Source organism: Mustela nigripes, chromosome 7, assembly GCF_022355385.1.
Source record: "Mustela nigripes isolate SB6536 chromosome 7, MUSNIG.SB6536, whole genome shotgun sequence".
Taxonomy (NCBI): Eukaryota; Metazoa; Chordata; class Mammalia; order Carnivora; family Mustelidae; genus Mustela; species Mustela nigripes.
The window spans coordinates 53,528,937-53,551,995 of record NC_081563.1 but is presented as its reverse complement, the minus strand read 5'-3'; the positions used below and the strand labels follow the sequence as shown (position 1 = coordinate 53,551,995).

The window sequence follows — 23,059 nt, the reverse complement described above, 5'->3', positions numbered from 1 at the left end:
CTTGACCCTACTCCAACCCCATCTCATGCCACTCTGGCCCTTGTTCATGATGTGGTTGTTCATTCCTCAAACACAGTAAATTCATCACTGCCTCAGGGCCTTTGCTTTAGCTGTTCCTTCTCCCTTCAGTAGTTCTCCTCCAGCACTGAAGAGCTAGCCTCTTCTCATTCAGTTCTTAGCTCAGATGTCTTCTCCTTGCCACCCTGTCCAGGCTAGCTCCGTCCCAGTGACCTGATCACCTCATCTTCCAACACAGGATTCAACAAATTCCTTCTGTGAAGGGCCAGACATTAAGTATTTTCAGCTCTGTGAGTCATGTAGTCTGTCCCAACCATTCAAGTTCTGCTGTTGGAGCACAAAAACAGCGATAGATAATATGTAAACAAATGGGTATAACCAAGCTCCAAGGAGTGTTTATTTATGAACACTGAAATTTGAATTTTATATAATGTTCATGTTCATGAAATAATGTTCTTTTGACTTTTTGCCAATCACTGAGAATGTAAAAAGCATTCTTAACTTGTAGGCCATACAAAAAAAAAAGGATTTGGCCATGAGCTGTAGAATGCTGATTCCTGTTCCATAGCATTGTCCTTTCATATTTTTACCTTACTCATCCCGAAATCATCTTATTTATTGATTTATTTGTTGTCTGCCTTTCCTAGTGGACTGTAAGCTCCTTGAAGTCCTGTTCTCTGTCTTACTCACTCTATTATCTCTGTCGACTCGAACAGTGCCGGGAATATAGAAGTACCTTATGAGTATCGGGTGATTGAGTGAATAAATCCCTACAGTCCGTGAGCTACTAAATCTAGCAAAGAATTCCTTCCAGATGTTTCCTATGTATTTCCTATTCCAGGGACCACACCCCACCTAGGTCTCTGCCTCTGCCTGTCCCTCAAGCCTTCCTGACCCCCTGTTTCTCACTCCTTTCTGTTCTGTGCAATAGTGTCCTGTGGAAGGGAGTGTGTCTTTTGTTATATCATTTCTCTGCAAAAATCAAAACCTTCCCAGTATTTTCTCATTATCTGCAGCATCAAGTCACACTCCTCAGCTGGGCATACAAGGCCTTGCTTATAAGTTCCGTACCTGCTTTTCCAACCTTACCTCTGAGCCTTCCCTGAAATGAGCCCTCTGCCCTGGCAGCGTCGTCTCCTCATTGTCCCCGAGGCCACTGCTCATTCCCCACCCTTGCTCAGGCTGTGCCCCAGAACAAGTTGGCATTTCCCTCAGGAAAGGATTGACCCCCTATGTGGTTATAAGGCAAGTCTGCAGTGGGTGATGGGAGAAAAGGAAGAATGGAGCTGAGCCTCAGGACAGCTGGGAGATGGAATGAATGTGAGCAGACTGACTCAGTTGGTAATAAGTGGAGAGGATTTCGTAATTCTTAGGTATAATTGAAAAGTGCTGCTTGGTAGGGTGGCCTTGGCCAGTGATTTTCAAATGACTGTGCAAACAAATTTGGGGGGATTCTTGTTAAAATGCAGACTCTGGCAGTAGGTCTGGGGTGGGGGGCCCGAGACTGCTCCCAGGGATGCCCATGCTTCTGGTTCCAGGATGATTCTTTTGAGTATCAAGGAGCTAACAAATTGCTTAGGAAAACAGCCTTTTCTGTAGGACTCCAATATGGAAACAGGAAGTCAGTTGGCCTGTCCCTCAGAGGCCTGCCTGTCAATCATGAGGCCAAGAGTCTTGGCCCAGAGTCAAGGCTTCCTTGCATTCTGAATGACTGAGTACATGTGCGATGATCGAGCATCCTTGCTGAAGAGAATGGAGGACAAAGCTGAGTGTGTAAGCCTGCACTTTGAGGGAAGAAGCACTTGTGCATCCCGAGTTGGTGGCAGTGGGAGTGGAGTGGGTCATCCGCAAGTGACAAGTCTTATGCTGGCTGGCTACTGGCCACCCGCACACACATGCATACACACCCACGCATGGACACGCACACATGCATGTGCACACACACGCAGAGCACGGGCTGGGTAGCCTTCCTTTTCCATAACAGAGTTGCATTATCTTTCTCTCCAAGAAGGCACTTCTGTTCCACTAGAGCTTACTGTTCAGAATCCAGGTTTGCCTTGACTACAAGCAGTGTACTGCATCCTAGCAAACAATAGGAGCCATTTCCACAATGTGTATCTCCAAACAGAAGAGCAGGTGGGAAAGTATTCTGTTGGAGTAATAAACTTGGCTTGCTTGGCCAGTTTCTCTTTAATTATTAACCCGGCCTTTGTATCTTTGGCCAATCAATAGCTGGCCTTTCCAGGACAGTGGGTGTCATTTCCTAATTGTTTAACTTCTACAAACTACAAGTTATCTTGATTAATGATTTTAATGATGCATCTCTCATCACAGTAATTCCCCCTCTGCTTTTATCACAGAGGAACTTCTGCTCCTGTGACTGAACTCTGATCTTGATAGAGAGTCCCGGCCATGGTAAGTTGGGGAGTGCCTCGCCCTACCTGGTGTCAGCCACGGACAGGTACAGGATGTGTATTCAGGACTGTTGACTTTACGGAGGGTTGTTTGCTTAATAGAGGGGAGAGAGGAGGAAATGAAAAGGCAGTTGTGTTGGTTTTTTTGTGTTTTTTTCCCCAGGCCATTTTCATTTCTTTCAGGGATGGTGAGTAACCTGACCCTGAAAATTAATTCAACAAGAGACTCATTGGAGTCCTTCTAACATCCAGAAGTCCCGCAGGTCCTACCATTGGGAAATCAGTGCCATCCACATTTTGGTATAACATCATTGGAGGCTTATCAAGAAGGGTGTTTGCTGGCCATATGGGCTTGTCATCTGCCTCCTGTTTTCGGCTGTGACTGGACTCCTCAGAGCTTGATTATCTCATCTTTGGGACAGGCAGGGAATTGGATACCTTTGGGAGTTCCATGAAGTTCAGTGTTGAGGTGGAAGCTGAGCCTCTTAGCTACAAATAGGCTGTACCTGAGGCTGGCCATCTGCTCCCCTTCTCCCACCCAAATAACCTATCTGAACTGACAGGTGATTCTGATCCCTGGTCTTCTTGGAAGGAATAATAGAAATACAATCTTATACCTGGAAAGGAACTGAGATCTTCCAGCTCTAAATGGCCTCCTCTAGGAAGATGGAGGTATAAACTATCTTGAACAAATAGTAATATACTCTTAACATTGTCTTACATTAGACATTCTAGAATTTTCTTTATCATCCTTGACAGTCAAAACGTTACTCATATCTGCTCTAAATCTCCATGCTTTACTTTAATATTAATTTCTTCTTGATTCTCCCTAGACACGGAGAACATTTATATAGTGTCCCAGCTTTGTGTCAGATGTAGTACTTGGCTCTGGGGACTCAAAATCATTGGGACTGTCTTCCTGTCTGCAACAAGCTCATAGGCCTCTCACATATGAAACCTATAACCTGGTGACCCTTTGCTGTGCTCTCCATTCAAGGAAAATTACCTCAGTAGCTCTCATCTTTGCTCCTAGTACCTGTTTTTCCATCACCACTGTTACTTATTGGACAGATAAAGGACATTTTTAAAGGGAAAGAAAAAAATAAAATAATCACAATATTGTAATTCTCAATTGCTTTCCATCATTTTATTTTAGACCCTACTCACATGTATAATGATTTTTAAATAGTAATAATAGGGACGCCTGGGTGGCTCATTTGGTTAAGCTACTGCCTTCAGCTCAGGTCATGATCCCAGCGTCCTGGGATCGAGTCCCACATCAGGCTCCTTGCTCAGCAGGGAGCCTGCTTCTCCCTCTGCCTGCCATTCTGTCTGCCTGTGCTCGCTCTCTCCCCTCTCTCCCTCTGATAAATAAAATCTTTTAAATAAATAAATAAATAAATAGTAGTAATAAAAGCGTAAAAAACTGTTATATATTCACTCTAATCTTGGCTTTGCTAACATGTTTATATTATATTTTGTGCCATATTAAAAACATTTATTCTAGATGGTGGAGTTCTGGGTGTTTCAATTTTCTTCTTTTTTTTTTCAAATTTTCCAAATCTCTACAATGACCATATGATACATTTCTAAAATGAAAACATGTTTTGGGTGCCTGGATGGCTCAGCTGGTTAAGCAGCTGCCTTGCCTCAGGTCATAATCCTGGAGTCCCTGGATTGGGTTCCGCATCAGGCTCCCTGCTCGGCGGGTAGTCTGTTTCTCCCTCTGACCCTCCCCTCTCCCATCCTCTCTCTCTCAAATAAATAAAATCTCCAAAAAAAAGTTTTAAAGGCTATTGTATTCAAGTACTTACCGTATTTTTAAAAAATAGATGTGTTTTTTTTTTTTTTTAAGATTTTATTTATTTGACAGGCAGAGATCACAAGTAGGCAGAGAGGCAGGCAGAGAGAGAGGAGGAAGCAGGCTCCCTGCTGAACAGAGAGCCCGATGCAGGGCTCGATCCCAGGACCCTGGGATCATGACCTGAGCTTTAACCTGGGCGCATGACCTGGGCTTTAACCCACTGAGCCACCCAGGCGCCCCTAAAAATAGATGTTTAATTTATATATAGTGAAATGCACCACTCTTAAGGTTACTGGTAGAGGAGTTTTGACAAACCTATGGGCCATGTGACCTACTCCTTTTTCAAGATAGAACATTTCCTCACTCCAGGAAGTTCCTTTATGCCTCTCCCAGGTCAGTCCTCTACCTGCTACCCACTCCACCTCAGAAATACAACCACTGTTCTGATTGTCATTACCATAGATTAGTTTGCCTGTTCTAGAACATCCTATCAGTGGGACCATAGAGTATGTTCTCTTGTGTGTCTGGCTTTTTTTTTTACTGAGCGTTATATTTTTGGCAATCTGTCCATGTTGCTATGAGTTTCAGCAGTTTGTTCTTCAGGCTTTTTGTAATTGCTGATGAGTATTTGTTGGAGAATGTCATCAAAAAAGATGTGACCACTGACTGACCGGTTACCTGGACCTGGGCCATCGGAGGCTCCTCATCCCCACCCCTGTCTTTGGAACACGAGTTCTGCTTACCTTTCCTGCTCCAGAGTCTGGTCCCTCTGAGATGATGATGTGGGGTTGAAGAGAGCAGCATGGTGTATGTGCCTGAGCCCATTTAGGGCATCTTTATATACTTTTAAGATTTTGAGGTTGAGTCCAGTGATCAGTTTGTCTTGCTGCTGCTCAAGACAAGCCTGGTATGTGAGTTCCCTTTGCCACTATTATAATTGCCACCTACCGACGTGGGGCAGCCTGTCTCTCTTCAATCTCCCTGTGCCCTCCGCCTACTGGGGTCGGCTTCACATGATGCCAGGAAAGCTCCCAAGGGGGTTGTGAACCTACAGTATTCCATTGTATCATATTCCAACTTTTGATATTTACTATCTTCCTGATTATTCTGATAATGGAATAATACTTCATCACTAGCGATATAATGCCTTTGTCTAGTCATTCATTTTTGTTATTCTTTCCTACGTCCTCCCTGTTCCCTTTGCCTGCTGCCATAAGAAGCCTTCCTGGGACACAATCCCCCGCCTTCCCAGAACAGAGAATGGTACATTATACCCTGGAATTTGATCAATACGGTTACCATAGCACTACCAGGAACAAGGTTCCTGAGCTTATCTTTTTCCTGGAAGGAAGAATCACGAGAATGTAACTGATAAGCTGAAACATCTTTGTATATCTCTCCATCGATTGGTCTTGTTAGATATTAATTCTAATCCCATAATAGCATCCCTCAGCAATGCAGTTTGTGTTAAAGTTGAATGCAGTGTCTGGGCATCGACCAAAATTTTGCAGTAAAGCTCCAAAAGAACCTTGTGAAACATTTCCCTCAGAAAGCTGTCTCATAGTGTGAGTTAGGCCATGTGGGAATTTTGACAGCAGGTCACCAGTTTGCTTATTATGACTGATGCGTAGTACAAGAATGAAAGAAGCTATATTAATGTCCTAGGGCTGCCATAACAAAGTCCCACAAACTGGGTGGCTTAAAATAATAGAAATTTGTTGTCTCACTCTTCTGGAGGCCAGAAATCCAAAATCGAGGTGTTGGCAGGGTCAGGATCTCTCTGCAACCTGTAGGTGGTTCCTTGTTGCCTCTTCCTGGCTTCTGGGGGTTTGCTGGCAGTCTTAGGCTTAACTACAATCTCTGCCTTCAGCATCATGTTGTGTTCTCCCTGTGTGTCTGTGTCTGCACGTGTTGTCTTATTAGGATGACCTCATCTTAATGTGATTAATTACATCTTTAATGACCCTATTTCCAAAAAAAGGATACATTCTGAAGTCCTGGGGGCTAGGACTTCAACATATCTCTTGGGGGGTTACAGTCCAACCTGTGACAGTACCCAAGGAAGGTACTGTCATGGAATTCTACTTTTCTCTGTCAAGTGCATAGAAGGTCATGACTAAGTGCTAGATGCTGGCAGTATCTAGGAGGTGAAGGCCTGGGCTTGTGTCTGACAAGGCCCATACTCTCTGTGCCTGAGGCCTTTGGATGGTCTTGATGTGGGCCACAGTGAGCGAAGTCTCTTCCTAGAGAGCTTCCCTAAAGGCATAAAAATTCTCTGATGGTTTAGTTGGTCCATATTATATTCTTGCATGAAATTAAATCATCAGAGAGCCTTCAATCTATTCTACTTTGCTTTTGCCACCTGTACAAATGCTCTGTTCTGGATTTTGCTTTGGCATTACCCCATAAGCTTTCACTAGGAGATATTATCAGAAATAGATACAAGAATCTTCACTCTTACATTTATTGTGGAGATCTTGTTGAAGTCATAGTTAATGATTATGATGATGATGATGATAGCTACTGAGTTTGGATTTTTGTGTTGGAGTTTACTGTTTGCTGGATTTTGTGCTAAATGCTTTGTTACATTAATCTGCTTTGTTATTCCAAGTCTGTGAGTTGATATCATTATTCTTCTTGTACAGGTGAGAAAAATGCAACTCCCCCTATTGACAGCCCAGCTAGAAAGGGTTGAAGCCAAGATTCAAAGCTGCGTCTATCCCACTCCCAATATCCATGTTCCCCCTACTAAGCTTTACTACCCCGCACTGTAGCCTGCTGTGTCTCCTTCACAGAGACCCACAGATGAAATTTCCCTCAGTAGTAGAATTCCCTTTACAGTGTTGGTGACCCCAAGAGTCATGTAGAGGAGATGGAACTCGTTCCATGAATATTAGATTTTACTGGATCGTGGGCACAAGTCTATGGGTACATTTCAACCAAGGCTTATATAAGATATAAAACCATTCTCACATTGCAACAATTCATATAATCTCCCTGTTCTGTTTCCTCCCATCACTGTAATATCCTAGCACCGTTTGCCAAAAAGGACATTATCAGAAAAGTCAGAAGAAACAGACCTACTATGTGACCTGAGACCTAAATTTACCTTATCCTCAGCTTGTGAACCCTAGCATTGTGAAAGTACATAGCACCAGCTATGAACAGAGGAAGGTATCCAGCTTGGTCTGAACCCCATTGACCTTCTGATGCCAAGAAGTCATTTAGATCCTTCCCCATGTACAACCTTGGCCAATCAAATGCACACCACAATGGCAGACACCTGACAAATTAACTAAGGGAAAGGAGATGAGGTGGAACAGTTCTAGTGACTAATTAGGTCATTTTTAAGGACAAAAAAAACAGGGATGCTTGGGTGCTCAGTCGGTTAAGCCGATGCCTTCAGCTTGGGTCATGATTCCAGGGTCCTGGGATTGAGTCCCACATTGGGCTCCTTGCTTGGCAGGTAGCCTGCTTCTCTCTCTCTCTGCCTCTGCCTGTTTACACACTCTCATTCTCTTTCTCTCTCTCTCTGATAAATAAATAAAATCTTTAAAAAAAAGACAAGAAAATAGAATTCAGAATATCAAAACATGGGTGACTGAAGGGCTATAATAATGCTCAGTGTCAGATACAGAGAGGAAGATATATTTAAAATCAAAGCTAGCGAGGCACCTGGGTGGCTCAATTGGTTGGGCATCTGCCTTCGGCTCGGGTCATGATCCCAGGGTCCTGGGATGGAGTCCTGCCTTGGGCTCTCGGCTTGGCAGGGAGCCTGCTTCTCCCTCTCCCTATGTGCCTCCTCCAGCTTGTTCTTTCTCTGTCACTCATTCTGTGTCTCCCAAATGAATAAATAAAATCTTTTTTAAAAAAACAACCCAAAGCTATTTTGATTCTATCTCTACGGCTAAATGAGGGAGCCCAGAAAGCTCTAGTAATGCAGATTGTCTCTCTGTAAACTCAGTACAAAGAAAAGCAAGGCATTTCTTGGGCAACTGGTCTCTTTTCCTCTTACAGTGAATCTCAGTACTGTTTACAATTCCCTCTTCAGCTTCCAGGCAGAGAAACCTGTGGCTTCCTGCTAAAACTGTACAGACCCTTACGGTCTAAATTTTGGTTTCCTTCCTACCCCCTAGCTTTACCTTAGTATTCTGTGTTTTATGCCCTGTCACTGAATTTCCCCATCTACTTATTTATATGTTTATTTATTTTTTTCAAGAATTTATTCTTAAAATTGACAGCCAGAGATCACAGATAGGCAGAGAGAGAGGAAGAAGCAGGCTCCCCGCTGAGCAGAGAGCCCAACGTGGGGCTTGATCCCAGGACCCTGAGATGGTGCCTGAGCCAAAGGCAGAGGCTTTAACCCACTGAGCCACCCAGGTGCCCCTGTTTATTTATTTTTAAAGGTTTTTTTTTTTTTAAGATTTTTTTTTATTTATTTGATAGAGATCACAGGCAGAAAGGAAGGCAGAGAGAGAGGGAGAAGCTTAGCAGAGAGCCCGTTGTGGGGCTCAATCCCAGGACCCTGAGATCATGACCTGAGCCGAAGGCAGAGGCTTAACCCCCTGAGCCATCCAGGTGCCCCTATTTTTAAAGGTTTATTTTTTTACTTATTTGGGAGAGAGTGAGAGCAGGATAGGGGCAAAGGGCGAGGGATAGAGAATTCTTAAGTAGACCTGGAGCCCGACATGGGGTTCAGTCCCAGAACCCTGAGATCATGACTTGAGCTGAAATCCAGAGCAGGCTGCCTAACTGACTGAGCCACACAGGCACCCCTATTATTTATTTATTTATTTATTTATTTATTTAGATTTTATTTATTTGAGAGAGAGCAAAGCAGGAGAGATCACAGAGGAATAGGGAGAAGCAGACTCACCACTTAACAGGGATCCCGATGCGGGACTTGATCCCAGGACCCTGAGATCATAACCTGAGCCGAAGGCAGATGCTTGACTGACTGAGCCACCCAGGCACCCGATTTTTTTATATTGCATTGTCTTTATTTCTCTACACTACTTCCCACAACATAAATCATGTATTAATAAATCAGTAAATATATTCAGAATATTCAGGGCACCTTGATCTTAATCAGCAAATTATCTCTAAATCATAATCCAACTGAAGTTGTCCCTACTGGTCACTGGCCTATGTTTTGCTTCCTGTTGTTTTTAATTTTTTGATTTTTATTTTGACAGGATCAGGTTCACTCATTTTAATTTTTATTTATTATTTTCTTAAATTCCAGTGTTGTTAACACACAGTGTTACATTAGTTTCAGGTGTACAGTATAGTGATTCAACAACTCTTTACATTAATCGGTGCTTACCATAATAAGTACTCTTGATCCCCATTACCTGTTTCCTACATCCCTACCCTCTCCCCTTTGGTAACCATCAGTTTGTTCTCTGTAGTTAAGAGTCTGTTTTTCTGTTTGTATTTATTTATTTATTAATTTATTTGTCAGAGAGAGAGAGAGTTTCTTTGTTCATTTGTTTTATTTCTTAAATTCCACATATGAGTGAATTATGGTATTTGTATTTCTCTGACTGACTTATTCCATATAGCATAATACTCTCTAGATCTATCTATGTTGCTGCAAATAGCCAGATTTAATTCTTTTTAAAATTTTTTAATGTATTATTTATTTATTTTTAAAGCTTATTTATTTCAGAGAGAGAGCGAGAGATTGAACATGAGCAGGGGAGAGAAGCAGAGGAAAAGGAAAAAGCAGACTCCTGCTGAGCAGGGAGCCGGCTGTGGGACTTGATCCCAGGACCCTGGGTCATGATCTCATCTGAAGGCAGATGCTTAACCAACTGAGCCACGCAGGTGTCCCTCATTCTTTTTTTATGGCTGAATAATATTCCATCATATTATATCTACCACAACTTCTTTATCTGTTCATCTACATGGTTGGACATTTTGGCTGATTCTATATTTGGGCTATTGTGAATGATGCTACAGTAAATATAGGGGTGCATGTATCCTTTTGAGTTAGTGTTTTTGCTTTCTTTGGAATACCCAGTAGTGGAATTACTGAGTCATATGATAGTTCTATTTTTACTGTTTTGAAGAACCTCCATACTGTCCTCCACAGCAGCTGCATCAGTTTGCTTTCCTACCAGCAGCAGTGAGGGTTCCTTTTTCTCCACATCCTCGCCAACCCATGTTGTTTCTTGTATTCTTGATTTTAGCCATCATGACAGGTGTGAGGTGATATCTTACTGTGGTTTTGATTTGCATTTCCCTAATGATGAGTGATGTTGAGCATCTTCTTGTGTCCATCCATACAGATGGCTTCTTAGAAAAATGTCTGTTCACGTCTTCTGCCCATTTTTAATTAGAATATTTGTTTTTTTGATGTCGAGTTGTATAAATGTTATGAGCATGCGATAAAGGCACACACACAAGTTGTGTCTTTCCACAGTGTCAGCTTTATTCAATCATAAACCAAAGTTAAATCCCAATGATAGAGCAGGTTCAGGATTCCAAACTCAGTGACAATTCATGTGTGATTAAACTTGGCTTCTTCTATAGCAGAGCAGGACAGAAGACAAGCCATACAACAAACAAGTTAACAGAAGGGTGTAGGAAGTTAAGCAACCAGACATGAAGTCAGTCTGTGGGTGCACAGTTGAGCTAAGGCCTCGGTCTGGTCCAGGTCAGCACTCGGCACTCACTGCTTCTGATATTCAAGCGGTGAAGGATCTCGGTTCTGTTTGGAGGTCCATGGGGAGAGCCTTCGGCAGCAGTTACCTTTTTTAAGTGTTCAGACATAGAGGAGTCATGTCTGAAGAATCTGACGTACAGTTGCCAAAATCCTTCCCTTTTTAAAGGGATTTAATCAGTTTTGGGGCTCTGCAGACCTCCTTTGGTTCTGCTGCTTATCAGTTCTGGAGAGTCAGCTGACATTGGTCCTGCTGATACTTTGTAGCTTCAGTACCTTGACCGCTTGTATCATTGCTTGACATGAGAGACTCCATTTTTATCTCTACAATAGATTATGTATGGATTCTGGACCTTAACCCCTTATCGAATATATCATTTGGAAATATTTTCTCCCATTCAGTGGGTTGTCTCTTTGTGTTTTTTGTTTGTTTGTTTAAAGGTTTTATTTATTTATTTGACAGACAGAGATCATGAATAGGCAGAGAGGCAGGCAGAGAGAGGGAGGGGGAAGCAGGCTCCTTGCTGAGCAGAGAGCCTGATGCAGGGCTTGATCCCAGGACCCTGGGATCATGACCTGAGCCGAAGGCAGAGGCTTTAACCCACTGAGTCACCCAGGCGCCCCGTCTTTGTTTTGTTGGCAGTTTCCTTCACTCTGCAAAAACTTTTCATTTTGGCGTAGTCCCAGGAGTTTAATTTTGCTTTTGTTTCCCTTCCCTTTTAAGACCTATCTAGAAAAATGTTTCTACCTCTGATGTCAAAGAGATTATGTTTTCATTCTAGGAATTTTATGGTTTCAGGTCTCACATTTAGGTCTTTAGTCCATTTGGAGTTTATTTTTGTGTATGGTGTAAGAAAGTCGCTCAGTTTCATTCTTTTGATTGTTAGCTGGATAGTTTTCCCAACACCATTTGTTGAAGAGACTTTCCCCCATTGTATATTCATGCATTCTTTCTTGAAGATCAATTAACTGTAAAATCATGGGTTTATTTTTGGGTTCTCTCTTCTGTTCCATTGGTCTATGTGTCTGTTTTTGTGCCAGTACCATATTGTTTTGATTACTACAGCTTATAGTATATCTTGAAATCTGATGGTGATACCTCCAGTTTTATTCTTTTTTTCAAGATTGATTTGGCTATTCGGGATCTATTGTGGTTCCATCCAAATTCTACCGTTATTTTTTCTAGTTCTGGTATCTTGATAGCGATTACATTAAATCTGGGTAAATTTTTAAAATTTGGGTAGTGTGAACATTTTAACAATATTTGTTCTCCCAATCCATGAACATGGAATACCTCTCCATTTGTTTGTGTCATCTTCAGTTTCTTTTATCAGTGTTTTATAGTTCTCAGAGTACAGGTCTTTCACCTCACGTTCACTAACTTCAAATCCCTTGTACACATCAGAGTACCTATTTAAGACATTTGATCATTTCTAGTGATGCCGGTCATCATCTCTATTGTCTAGGGTGGCTCTCTCCTCCTTATGACTTCCATTTTCCCCTCTGCCTACTCAGTCAGGTTTTAGTTTCCTTCATTCCACTATAAAAGTTCTTGTCAGGGTCACCAGAAACCTCGTTGCCAAATCTGACCATCCCTTCTGTGTCCACCTCTTCCACTACCTTTGGCAGCCACTGATGCCTCCCTGCTTCCTTAGCCTCTGGACAACATGCTATCCTGTTTTTCTTTTTACTTTAAGGACCAATCTTTCCTCCTTCCTTCCTTTCATTCTTCCTTCCTTCTTTAAAGACTTTATTTTTTGAGAGAGAGAGAGAACACAAGCAGGGGGAGGGGATGTGAGAGAGGGAAAGCAGTCTTCCCACTGAGCAGGGAGCCTGATGTGGGGTTTGATCCCAGGATTCTGGGATCATGACCTGAGCCAAAGGCAGACACTTAACCAGCTAAGCCACCCAGGCACCCCAAGGACTGATCTTTCTTGATCATCCTTTCTAGACTCTCTTCTGCTTGACCTCTACTACTAGAGAGACCCAGGCTTGTCCTACGACCCCTGTTCTTAAACTACTTTCTCCCTATGTCATTTCATCCAATACCACCCACGTGGTGATGTGTCTTGACTTGATTTCTACTTATATTTTATAATCAGCTGTCCTTTTGACAACTCCACTTGAGTGTTTAGTGGACATCCCAAGCTTAACATTTTGAAAATAGAACTTCTAAATCCCACTCCCCACTGCCCCTGTGGCCCTGATGCCAAAACTGGTAATTCTCTAGATTTCCCCATCTAGGTAAATAACATCACTCTGCACTTGGCTGCTCAGGGGAGAGATCCAGAGTTACACTTGATTCTTTTCTTTCCTTACCTCCCATATCTGTCCGTTAGTAAGTTCTGTTGCCTTTGTTCCAAAACATGTGCTGTGTCTGCCTGTTTCTTTCTGTTTCACGTCACCCTTGTCTAATATCATATGCATGGGGCTTGCCCCAGATTATCAACTGGTCTCTGCCTCTCCCTTCAGCAGCTTGAGAGATCTTTTTTTTTTTTTTTTTTTTAAGATTTTACCTATTTATTTGACAGAGAGATCACAAGTAGGCAGAGAGGCAGAGACAGAGAGAGGAGGGAAGCAGGCACCCCGCTGAGCAGAAAGCCCTATCTGGGGCTCGATCCCAGGACCCTCAGATCGTGACCTGAGACGGAGGCAGAGGCCTAACCCACTGAGCCACCCAAGTGCCCCGGAGAGATCTTTTTAACACGTAAATCAGCTCAAGCCCTTCATCCCCTTGCTTAAACTGCCAGTGGCTTGCTCTTTCTTTTTTTTTTTTTAATTTTTAAAATTTATTTTCAGCATGACAGTATTCATTGTTTTTGCACCACACCCATTGCTCCATGCAATCCGTGCCCTTTCCAATACCCACCACCTGGTTCCCCCAACCTCCCACCCCCCACCCCTTCAAGATCCTCAGATTGTTTTTCAGAGTCCATGGTCTTTCATGGTTCACCTCCCCTTCCAATTTCCCTCAACTCCCTTCTCCTCTCCATCTCCCCTTGTCCTCCATGCTATTTATTACGCTCCACAAATAAGTGAAACCATATGATAATTGCCAGTGGCTTTCGATTGCACTTAGGACAGACTCTAAACTCCTTACCTCAGTGAGGGCTGCCTTGTTCTGGCCCCAGCCCACCTCTCTGATTGTCTTTTTTCCTTTTTCCTTTTTGAAACTTTTATTATGGAAAAGTATAAATATGTCGGAAAGTAGACTGAGTATTAAAAAGAATTAAAAAGTATTAAAAAGAATTAAGACTGTGTGCTTACCAATAATTATTAACTCATTGTTTCTTCTTTATCTCCACTTAATTCCCACAACTTGTGTTACTTTGTAGCAAATTCCAGACACCTTATCCTCTCATCTGCAAACCATTTCAATCTATATAAGATTAAAACTCTTAAAAATAAAAGATAAGCACAGTACCATTATCATACCTAAAAATGTTAATGCTGGTTCCTTAATGTCATCAAATATCAAGTCAGTGTTCAGATTTCCAGTTGTCTCATAACTTACTTTTCTAGTGTTGGTTTAGGATTTAAATTATGATTATTGATATGCCTTTTTAATCTCTTTTAAGCTATTATTCCCCCCACCCCCCTCCATCTCTCTCTTTTCTTATTCTCTTTGCAACTGATTTCTTTTTTTTTTTTTTTTTTAAGATTTTATTTATTTATTTGACAGACAGAGATCACACGTAGGCAGAGAGGCAGGCGGAGAGAGAGGAGGGAGCAGGCTTCCCGCTAAGCAGAGAGCCCGATGCGGGTCTCGATCCCAGGACCCTGGGATCATGGCCCGAGCTGAAAGCAGAGGTTTAACCCACTGAGCCACCCAGGCGCCCCTGCAACTGATTTCTTAATGAACCTAGATCATTCATCAAGTAGTGCTTCTCACAGTCTGGAATTTGCTGATTACAACCCTATGGCTGTAGGTTGACATTTCCCTCTCCTATTTTCTGTACATTGGTATTCGGCTCTAGGGGCTTGATTGGATTTGGGATTGATTAGTTCCTTTCTCGGGGAGGGGTGGTGGCAGGGAACAAGATTATGGCACAGGTGGTAATGGAACTTAGCTTATCACTGTCCCCCTTTCCCACACCAACTTGGGCCACTCTGGCTTCTGTCCTGCTCCTGGAATACACGCTAGGTCCAGCCTCCGGCCCTTGCCTTGGCTGTTTCCTCTGCCTGTGACACCACTACCACCACCACCACCCCCGTACCCCACGGCCCCCTATCTTTTCATGGCCAGCTGCTTCATGTCATTCAGATGTCAGCGTAAATATCACTGTCAGAGCAGCCCTTCTGGGACCTCTCTGTCTGCTCCTTAGCACTTTCCACCACTGGACACCAAGTGTGTCTTCATTTGTTGGCCTGTTTAGGTCTGCCTGCTCCTGAACTAGAGCATCAGCTTCGTGGGAGTGAGAGTCTCCTCTCTCATGCTCACTGCTATATCCCCAGCAGCTAGAATAGTGTCTGTCCTATGGTAGGTGTTGAAGGAGGTGATGGCGCTCGGTCACATCTTTCTCTGTGTGCTCAGGCAGCCAAAGGAGGCACCGTTAAAGCTGCTTCGGCATTCAATGCCACTGAAGATGCCCAGACCCTGAGGAAGGCCATGAAGGGGCTTGGTAAGTGTCCCACTGGAGGGGAACATGCCCTTCTATGTTGTGCATCACAGAGTCACATAGGGTGCTGTGTCCCCTGGCAAAAAATGAGTAGGTCTCTAAGACAAGACAGTGGGAACAAGTTGGCTTTTAAGACAGATTAGGTGGGAGGGCATTCCTTACTCATTTTTCTTACAGAATTAACATTTAATTCACTCATTCTGGATTTCTCCCATTTTAATCTGTTTTGCATGAGAACATTACCAATCTATATGTAAAACTCCAGAAATGTATCTGTTTTCCAGGTAGTGCTGTATGTGTGTGGTACAAAGCCCTTTCACAAATATTATTTAAATGGGTGTGTACACAGTAGCCCAGCATTGTAGTGAAAGCAGCGATTGCTCTTGATATTTTCAGCCCATTTCATGGATGTGAAGTGAAGTCACATAATAAGTGGAACTGAGTCCTGAGTCACACTTGGCAGGCAAAGGCCTCCAGTGGGCATAGTCACACTGGCGTACTCTGACCACTCTTGCCTGGGTGGACATTTAGCCAGAGAAGTGTCCTTGGTTCATAGCTGCTGTTAATAATCCCCTTGCATTTTGGTTAAAAACATTGGATCATGAAGCCATATTTCTCAGTTTTTTTCCCCCCCAAAGAGCTCATTTTACTTAGGCCCAATGTTACTACCAACAAATACGACAAGAACAATAACAGCAGCTTATTTTACTGCTGTGAAGTTGTGATTCCGGGAGGTTAGCTAACTTGCCCAATGTCGCAGAGCTAGTAGGTTTTAGAGTCAGGATTCTAGGTGATTCCAGGGGGCCAAACCCAAACAGTGTGACTCCAGAGCTAGAGTTTAAGTCCCCATGCTGTCCTGCTGCCCACCTCTGAATGGAACATTGTTCTGAATCAATAGTCCTTCTCCTCATTTTTCCCTTTTTCATAAATAAGATGGAAAGTGTGCTTGGCCCACTTGTTGTCATTTTCTCCTACTTCTTTGGTATATAGCAAGAATACTGAAATTCAGAATGTGGACCGCATGGCATTCAGAAGTCTCAAAATAAAAGTCAGGAGACATTTGACAACCAATTCTTGTCAGTTTCTGCTGTGTGGGGACTAATGTAAAGCAGACAGTTCATGGGTGCTAGATGGGTAAGGCGTACACAGAAATAACTGCGATAGTGTGGTAATAGCTATCAGAATATGACAGTGATAGAAGGGGCACAAATGAGATCCCATTAGATTCAGAGAGGAGATCCCATTTTATTTGGGGGCATCAGGCAAAACTTCTCTGTGGATGTAGAATTTGAGATGGACTTTTGCAAGGTAAGCTGTTTCAATAGAGATAAGAGAGAATGTATTTCAGGTGAATGGAACAGTATGAGCAAAGGCATGGCTGTGAGCATTGTCCCACTTTCCAGGTTAGCTGAGGCTTAGGGGAGTCAGAGTAAATACATGGAAAGGTGCCTTGCAGCAGGAGATATTTAGAAAGCAGGAGTTGACTGCTACCAAAGGGAGGTCCTGGGGTTGCCCAGGTTGCCCCCGAGGAGGCCACCTGTAGAGTCATAGGCATGGGGCGATGGCCCAAAGGCATTGGCCAGGAAACAGTGCCACAATCATGGCACTCTGGGGGTGGCTAGAGGGACATATAAACCAGGAGACTGGGAATGAAAGAGGTCAGGAGAAAGGAATGCAGTACAGTTGGATCAAGTACAATAATTGAAGAGTTAGGTCTGTGAATTTGGCTGCCTGATACCGTTTCCTGTGGATATTTACAACAATGAATGGGATATTGTAGAAAGTCTCAAATGCTAGAATGCTCTACTTGTAGTGAATCCAGCAGATGGTGTGGGGCAGGGGGGCTCTGTGTATTCCTGAGCAGGGGAGGGGCCCTCTGAGAGTTTTTCTTTTTAGGAAAATGAATCTGGCAAGACTTGGGAAACACCAATTAGGAGATAAGAATATGAGTTAACAGATGTTACATGTGTCTAAGCCCCTAAAATCCTGGATTATAGTAGAAGTGGTAGGAATCAAAGAGGGTACCGATGCAAAAAAGATTTTTAGAATTAGACTTTATATGCCTTGGCAGGAAAGTTGAATGTGGAGGATGAGAGAAGGTTAAAAAAAAAAAAAGGCTATTTTGAGGGCTCAAACCTGACTGACTGACTGAAAGAAAGATGGTGCCTTTTATAGAAACGGATAAGTGTAAGCCAGAGTGGGATCCTCCCCCGCCCCCGAGAGTTCTGAAGAAGAACAGGAAGGTTGCATATAGACGCCTCTTTCTTTTTTTTTTCTTTTTCTTTTTTTTTTTTAGGAGAGCAGAAAGTAGGTCCCTAAGATACGTAAACAAAGTTCTATAGCTTCCTCTTTACATCTCACACTTTTCTGGCTTTCTAATCTTACAAAGAATAACTATGGTAAATCTAGATTTTTTTCATTTCTCCTGAAATATCCCAATAGAATCTCTTGTGTAGTCACCTCACAATTCCCCCTACAGGTTAAACAGTAAGGAAGCAGAAAACTCACCAAACATACACAAACCTCCAGCTGTTAACCATGACAAGGGACCAATTTTGAAAAAAATCAGAGTAAAGCCCTCCTGGTAAAAGTTGCTGCAAGAAACAGGCAAACAAAATTTCAGATGTTTAGGGGTGCCTGGGTGGCTCAGTGGGTTAAGCCTCTGCCTTCAACTCAGGTCATTATCCCAGGACCCTGGGATCGAACCCCACATTGGGCTCTCTGCTCAGCAGGGAGCCTGCTTCCTCCTCTCTCTCTCTCTGCCTGCCTCTCTGCCTACTTGTGATCTCTCTCTGTGTGTCAAATAAACAAATAAAATCTTTTTAAAAAATTTAGGATGTTTAAAATGTGGAATTCTCGTAAAGTTCTGGTAGGCTGTTGCCCAGTGGGAATTTGTCAGCAGTTATCAAAAGGGAACTGCTTGAGGTCAGGTCAGGGAACTGCTTGGAAATGAGAAACACATATACGGATCCCCAAGCATAGTGCATGCAGTGAACAGCCCATTAAAACCCGGCAAGTGCCAAGTGAAATGGGTGAAGACGATCGAGTACATTAGTGATGAACGCTCAGCGAGGTACAGAATTGTTGAATCACTATATTGTACACCTGAAACTAATACATACAGTTTGCTAATTATATTGAAATTAAGGGGAAAAAAACCCTGCAGAGTGCTGAGTGAATTAAGAGTCCAAATTTGAAACTATCTAGTTTTCAAAACTCAAAGGAAATGATCACAAGATTAAAAATGAGGAGAGGAGCGCCTGGGTGACTCATTTGGTTAGGTATCTGTCTGCCTTTGGCTCAGGTCATGATCTCAGTGTCCTGGGATTGAGCCCCGCATTGGGCTCTCTGCGAAGCAGGGAGTCTGCTTCTCCCTTTTCCTCCTCTGTCACTCTTGCTCTCTCTCTTTCTCTCAGATAAATAAAATCTGACAGACAGAAATCACAAGTAGGCAGAGAGGCACGCAGAGAGAGAGGAAGAAGCAGGCTCCCTGCTGAGCATAGACCCCCCCCCGCCCCCGCCCCCTGGACGATTTTAAAATAAAATCTTTTTTAAAAAAGTCTGGGAGAGAAAAGCAAAAAACATAGAAGATATAGGAGAACCAAAAGACATGAAAAGAATTGCAGAAAGGGGATGAAGCACAATCCCAGTCAGCGTTGTGCTAAGGAATTCACTTCCTTGTTTTATTGAACACTTGCAGCCGCCCTGTGAAGGAAAGTGCTGTGATCACTCACATTTGTGAATTAGGAAGCTGATGCTCAGAGAAGTTAGCTTTTTTGTTCAGTGGTAAACAGTTGGTTAAAAGAGAGGCTAAGACTCAAACCTAATGTCTGGTTCCTGAAAAAATAGACAAGCCTACTGAACAAGGACCTTTTTTCTTTTTTTTAAGATCTTATTTATATATTTGTTGGGGTGGAGGGGACCATGAGTGCGAGGAGGGGCAGAGGGAGAAGCAGGCTCCCCACTGAGCTAAGAGCCCAATGTGGAACTTGATCCCAGGATCCTGGGATCATGACCTGAGCCAAAGGTAAACGCTTAACCGACTGAGCCACTGAGGCATCCCAGGACCTCTTTTCTTAAAAAGGTCTCTGTATGCGTTTGGGTAACGCTAGTGTCGCTGGGGGAACCTGTTTTCTCACTCCTCTCTCATCACCTCACTCACTGTCCCCACTCTCCACCAGGCACCGACGAAGATGCCATCATCAGCGTCCTCGCCTACCGCAACACAGCCCAGCGCCAGGAAATCAGGACGGCCTACAAGAGCACCATCGGCAGGGTAGGACGGAGCCTCTCTGACTCTCGGGGCTGACGAAGAACATGTCATGGAGCAGGGAGGAGGGAGCAGTCTCTTCCCCAGCTAGATTACTGAAGTGGCCCTAGGTTTTCAAAAGCGCATCCTTGCCCTTGTTGAAAGATGTTCTTGGGGGGGGGGGGGGGGGGGGGGATTAGATTCAGCATGTTCCGTCCACTTGGTGGCGCTCTTGGTGTCGTCCCATCCAGCTCCTTGCTGGGACTTGGTCCCTCTGTGGACTCCGCCTCCACCCTCGCTGCTTCCCTGATCCTGGTCAGGCTGCCTTTTAGGCAGTATTTATATCTAGTTTGTTCTAAAGGTGCTCTCCTAGGATTTAGAGTCTATTCCAACGCCTCCACATAAACCCATTTGTCACAAATATTCATCCCTTTGGTAATCCTCAGTTGAGGGACACCCTCTGAAATCCTAGAATGGGGCCAGTGTGCTTGGGAACATGTATATATTTCCTTAGCTTACGCATTCAGAGGGTGGTCGCTTACCCCTTGTGGTCTGAATCGTGCACCCCTCAGGGACCCTCTTTCAAACTACTTTCTCAACCACCCAGTTAACCAGAGCCTCCCACCCAGCCTTTCCTCCTCACTGAAAACCTAGCTGTGTGATTCGCAAGAATCTTTTCATTGAGAGAACATCATTGATGAGTGTTTTAGGTCCTGGAGTACAGTCACTCTGATAAATTGATAAGTGTTTCTACTCAGGAGACCTTACTCCGACTGCCTCTGCTGCTCGAAGGCTGGCACTGAAGTACAAGCTGGGACAGAGCTGGCTCGGCGATCCCCTCGGGCGCCTGCGTGCGAGCTTGGGCTGGAACCCCAGTGGGGAATGGGATTCTTCATAGCTCAGACGGTCTTATGGGCATTTGAAGCACTTCTCTGACCCAAAGACATTTAATGAGCACAAATTGGTGTGAACACATATGTGATGTGTGACCTGGAATAGTCAGCCTCAGAATGAAGCTGATCTGGTCGCAGTTTGTTAAGATGCCCAGCATTAAAGGATTAAGCTCTAATTTGTTTGTTCCTTCCTAGAATGTGTGTGGATTTGACATAAAAATATACACAAGAGATTGAAATACAGGGGCTGTGCAGTCAGGTGTGTGAGCATCAGAGATCTGACTTGAACCATATCTCAGCTTCTTTATTTTGGTTGAACTTAAGTGGTTTCTTATTCTGATCTGTTCTAGGAGAGGATGTGAATAAACATTTTTAGAATTTTAGAATTACATTTCTTTTTAGGAATTGAGTCTTAAGAAATAATCGTGGATGATCACAAAGATACAGCTAAATGCATGTATACATAATGGTACAGAAATAGAAACGGGACCGATGAAAGAATTTATATTCCATCTACATAAAGAAATTTTAGCAGCCGTTAAAAATGTCACAGGTGATTATAAACTTGGAAATGTATTCAAAGTACATGGCTGAGTGAATACATTTAAGTCAGTGTATACAAACTTTTTGATCTCAAGACCCTTTTACACTCTTTTTTTTTTTAATGTGTTATTTTTTTATTTGACAGAGAGGGAGAGATCACAAGTAGGCAGAGAGGCAGGTAGAGAGGGAGGGGAAGCAAGCTCCCTGCTGAGCAGAGAGCCCGATGTAGGGCTCCATCCCAGGACCCTGAGATCATGACCTGAGCTGAAGGCAGAGGCTTAACCCACTAAACCACCCAGGGGCTCCCCTCTTTTACACTCTTAACGTACTGAGGACTTTTTTGTTCTTGTGGATTATATCTATTGAGATTTGCCATATTAGAAATTAAAACTGAGGCATCTAAAAATACATAAGTTAACTTATTTAAAAAACAAAATATATTACATGTTAATATAAGTAAGACTTTTATGAAAAATAGCTGTATATTCCAAGACAAAAACATGTAGCAAGAAAATTGGCATTGTTCCACATTTTGCAAAGTTCTTAAATGCCTGGCTTAATGGAGGATTGTCAGATTCTCTGTTTCTGCATTGTTTGTAGTGATGCGTGGTTCTGGTTGAAGTATAGGAAGAAAATCCGTTCTTGTACAGATACAGAGTTGGAAAGAGGGCATTTATTTTTTTTTTTTTAAAGATTTTATTTATTTATTTGACAGAGAGAGATCACAAGTAGGCAGAAAGGCAGGCAGAGAGAGAGAGAGAGGAGGAAGCAGGCTTCCTGCTGAGCAAAGAGCCCGATGTGGGACTCGATCCCAGGACCCTGAGATCATGACCTGAGCCGAAGGCAGCGGCTTAACCCACTGAGCCACCCAGGCGCCCCGGAAAGAGGGCATTTAAAAAGCCTTTTAACAAGGGGCGCCTGGGTGGCTCAGTGGGTTAAAGCCTCTGCCTTCAGCTCAGGTCATGATCCCATGGTCCTGGGATCCATGGTCCTGGGATCGAGCCCTGCATCTGGCTCTCTGCTCCGCAGGGAGCCTGCTTCCCTGCTTCCTCCTCTCTCTCTCTGCCTACTTGTGATCTTTGTCTGTCAAATAAATAAATAAAATCTTGTTTAAAAATTTATTTATTTATTTATTTGACAGAGAGAGAGAGATCACAAGTAGGCAGGGAGGCAGGCAGAGAGAGAGGAGGAAGCAGGCTCCCTGCAGAGCAGAGAGCCCGATGCGAGGCTTGATCCCAGGACCCTGAGATCATGACCTGAGCCGAAGGCAGAGGCTTAACCCACTGAGCCACCCAGGCGCCCCAATAAATAAAATCTTTAAAAATAAATAAATAAAAGCCTTTTAACATAATTGTGGAAGTGTAGATGTGTCCAGTAGCCGTTGCAATACTCCACTGTACAACTGTGAGAGAATGACAGCGAAAAGGCAGATACTGGCTTCCTGTTACCGTGAAGTGAGCTCCGCTCTTGCAGGCCCCACAGAGGGGTCTGGAGACCCCAGGCATCCTGGGCCCACGCTTTGAGAGTGGCTGGTTTAAGTTAGCATGGTGGTTACACAGAGCCCCCTGCTTGCTTTGCAGGACCTGGTAGACGACCTGAAGTCAGAACTGAGTGGCAACTTCGAGCGGGTGATCGTGGGAATGATGATGCCCACCGTGCTGTACGACGTGCAGGAACTGCGAAGGGCCATGAAGGTATGTGTCCCTCCTGTCCTGCAGCCGCTGACCAGCTTCCCCAAGAAAGTGACAAAAGCCTTGTGAGAGTGGGGAGGGTGAGGCACAGGAGAGAGATTCCCCTCCTTGAGGACAATGAGAAAATGTGACATTACCTTACGGCAGTTGTCACTTAAGAG

The 23,059-nt window shown here is 43.6% G+C and overlaps 1 protein-coding gene across 6 annotated transcripts in view; it reads left to right on the top strand.

The window, feature by feature from the left end:
• Window positions 1–23,059, top strand: part of ANXA4 (annexin A4) — a 75,861-nt gene that overhangs the window by 30,474 nt on the left and 22,328 nt on the right. For 3 of the 6 annotated variants that reach the window (XM_059405927.1, XM_059405926.1, XM_059405928.1), the window contains 4 exons: window positions 2,379–2,433; window positions 15,438–15,525; window positions 19,704–19,798; window positions 22,788–22,901. In XM_059405927.1, the coding sequence (XP_059261910.1) occupies window positions 2,431–2,433; window positions 15,438–15,525; window positions 19,704–19,798; window positions 22,788–22,901 (300 nt within the window). In that variant the 5' untranslated portion in view covers window positions 2,379–2,430. The remainder of the gene's footprint in view (window positions 1–2,378; window positions 2,434–15,437; window positions 15,526–19,703; window positions 19,799–22,787; window positions 22,902–23,059) is intronic. The other 3 variants (XM_059405929.1, XM_059405930.1, XM_059405931.1) reach the window with 1 other exon arrangement.